The sequence below is a fragment of the Pygoscelis adeliae genome, unplaced genomic scaffold (genome assembly GCF_000699105.1).
Source record: "Pygoscelis adeliae isolate BGI_AS28 unplaced genomic scaffold, ASM69910v1 Scaffold75, whole genome shotgun sequence".
NCBI classification, from domain to species: Eukaryota; Metazoa; Chordata; class Aves; order Sphenisciformes; family Spheniscidae; genus Pygoscelis; species Pygoscelis adeliae.
Window position 1 is genome coordinate 1,108,286 of NW_008824772.1, and position 3,193 is coordinate 1,111,478.

General features: G+C 52.7%; 1 protein-coding gene across 1 annotated transcript in view; it reads right to left on the minus strand.

The window, feature by feature from the left end:
- AXIN2 (axin 2) overlaps positions 1-3,193 on the minus strand; it is a 24,434-nt gene that overhangs the window by 9,400 nt on the left and 11,841 nt on the right. Inside the window, exons 3-5 of the mRNA XM_009323770.1 lie at positions 2,317-2,419; positions 299-439; positions 7-95 (exon numbers count right to left, since the gene is read on the minus strand). Coding sequence (XP_009322045.1) covers positions 7-95; positions 299-439; positions 2,317-2,419 — 333 coding nt within the window. The remainder of the gene's footprint in view (positions 1-6; positions 96-298; positions 440-2,316; positions 2,420-3,193) is intronic.

Sequence of the window (3,193 nt, forward strand, 5' to 3'; positions counted from 1 at the left end):
AGGAGCGAGAGCGGGTGCTGCGGGTGCTGGGGGTTCGCCATCTCCCGACTGCTCTGCAGGCTGGCGGGGAGCTCCAAGCCCTCCTTCTCTTCGTCCTGCCGGCCAAGCAATGGCGAGGAATAAATGCAAGAGGACGGGGAGCCGGCGAGGCATGCACTGGGATGTCCCCCCTGTGGGCTCGCAAACTGCAAAACGCGTTCCTCCCCGTGGGCAAGATACGGCCCCCTCGCACCCCCACCAAGCCGGGCAGCACGCAGCGAGCTCTGCCCGGCCCCGGGAGGGTTAATCCTCCTCCTACCTCCTTGATTTGCTGCAGCCTCTCTTCCAGACTGTCCATGGTTTCCTGCTCCTGCTTCAGCTTCTCCAGCCGGGAAATGAGCTCCGCGGCGAAGGCAGCCGGCTCCACCGGGGTCATCTCCTTGGGAAGACGGTGGGTCCTCTACAAGGAGCGGGGACAGAAGGCACAAGGCATGTTTAGCGGGCAGCGCGGGGCGTGGGCGCTTAGCCGGAGCGGCATCGCCGGCCCCGCTACGCTTGTTGTGTCTCCATGTTTGGATGAAAAGACGACCGCAACTAGGCATGGTCTGCACTGGATTTTTATGAGCTAGTGCTGTGGCCTCATGGAGTGACATCCTCCCCACCAGCGTTTGCCTTCGGCAGGAGCAGTTGGTCGCACTCTGAGGAACCCCGCTTGTTCTCTCTGTAGTACAACCAGCCCATCAGTAGCTACTCTGAAGTAGAAAATCTTCAAAGACTGTTGTCAAACATCAAAAAAAAAAAAAAAAAACCTCTGAGGTGGGAGGGAGAGACTTTAACTCAAGGAATAAAGTGAGTATAAACAGAAAGGAGTTGGAAATTTAAAAAAAATAAGACGGGGGAGAAAAAGGGAAAGGAGAAAAAAAAAAAAAAAAAAAAAAGAAGTCAAACGGTTGCAGATCAGAGAAGTGCTGGTAATTTATTTCCTGGCTACACACTGGGCACCTTTGAGGTAGTGTTGTCTCAACAGTGTCCTAGATCTCTTCCCCCCCCCTCCATCTCTTTGTACAGAAAATGAAGAAAGCTGCTGCAGGCTAGCAGTGCTACACTGCTGAGCTTGGCTGCCTCAAGCAGATCTATCAAGGGAAAAAGGGAACATCTCCAAATCAAGTGCAGAATATAAAAAGGCAAAATGCGAATTTCTGCCAAAAGAAGCAAACATGGCAGGAAAAGGGGAGAAAAAAAAAGAGGAAAGAGAAACCACCCACCCGGCTCTGCCCTCCCTCCTGCCACCCCCACGCACCCCACTCCTCGCCCCCACTCTCCCTCTTTTTTTTCCCCCCCTGAAAGCAGAAAGCTGAACTGCCAACTCTTTCACATACTACCCACCAGATGAGGTGGGGCCTCTCTCCGGCAACCACTTAGCTCCAGAAATGATGTGAGGGTAGAAAAAGGCCACTCTGCTGGAAATTGTCACTCTTACACAAGCTGGCTCTATTCAGTCCCTGATCAAAGCACTGCCTTACAGAGAAAGTCGATTTGCACGCCCTGGGACAAAATAATCTAATTTACAAGCTCAGGCTATAGAACTTTCTTTAGGGAGGAAGGGGAAAAAAAAAATACCAAAAAGAAAAACCACATAAACCATCCCCCCCTTCCACCAGAAATATCATCTATGATTTCTTGCTGCTTAAGACAGCAGAAAGAGGAATTTTAGCATATCAATCTCAAGACAAGATAAGTTTATATTTGTCTGTGTAAACAGTTTATTCACTGCAGGAATCGGGAGTCTGCAAGTCAACTGAATTAGCAAGTCAGCGAGTTAATTTTTGAGAGCACGGCAACACTGCGAATCGGATCCCCTCAAAGCAAGGCACGTATCTGCTGCAAACGTCTCTCTTCTGGGAGATCCTGCTTCCCTCCAGCTTACAGACGGTGTGCTTTCAAAGGCCACCGGCGATGCACCTGAGGCCAAGCCCCGGTCTGCTCGGCACTGGCGGAGGTGTCAGGGTGGTGGCGAGAGCCAAGGCTCTCACTAGACCCGACTGGGGTATCTCTGCTTGGATTTAGACCAGGAGGACAAATTCAGTGCTATTGAAAAGTCCTAATTAGCACTTGGCTTTCAGGGAAGGACCAAAATGTGACTGTACACAAGCAGGTTTTTGCAAGGATGCTGAGAGCACATGGCTCCTGCCCAACACCGAGCAGCATCTCTTTTCTGGCATCACGTAGGGATGGAAACGCTCTTCTCCCCTGCTCCCTTCCCTCCACATGTGCCCAGTCCCAGTCCCAGCATTTCCCATGGCCAACCCAAACCCTGCAGCTCCCACCTGAACTTACCGGAAAATGAGGTAGAGAAACTTGACCGTTGGCCTTGACGCTCCGATGCATTTCCCGCTGGAGCTGCTTCTTGCTCCCAATTCTGTACGGGGGGATCCCATCTCTGCACATGGAAGAGAGGTCACCATCAGTTGGGGCTCTCCCTATGCTCTAACCAAGACGCTTCTCCATCACCTCTGAAACCACCCAGGCACGCCACAGGCCCATGTTCCCAGAGGTGCTGAGCCCTCTGGACATCACCTGAAGCCTCAAACATCTGGTGGCTTGGGAAGTTCCTGTGTCACCATCTACATGGATGTGCAGTAATTGAGCAAAAGCTGAAAAGCAAGCCGAAGGCAACTCTGCACGGGAAGACACTCAAAGATCCCATCAGCTTCACTTCTGAGGCATCTTACAGAAAGGCCTTTCCAATGCTAGGTTCCTGCTTCTGCCCTTCATTTTTGTTGCTTTTTCACCACCGAATTATGCTCTCTAAGACCACAACTTTCCTCAAGCTCTGAAACACCCCATGGAGCGTTGGCACAGCGGAAACAAGAAGGAAGAGGCTGAAGATGGATAGCCACCAAAAGGCCGCTCGCCATCCCTAGCCCTACTTAAGATCCGGGATGTTTCTCCTGCCCTGAGGCTGGCCGGCACAGGCAGGCCACCGCTAGGCATGAGCAAAGCCGGGCCGTACCCTCCAGGCACGACGTTGCTGCCCTCGGCCACGCCAGCTCATGGCCAGGAAGCCATGAGAAGAGACGAGGCGAGGAGCACTAGTGGGAACAGCCCCCTGCACAGCCCGCTCCAGGCAACGCGGGTGGTTTCATCCGGCCACACAAAAAATTACCTCAGTTAGGATTAAAGGGCCTTCTACAGACAGCGGGGACAGCCGGAA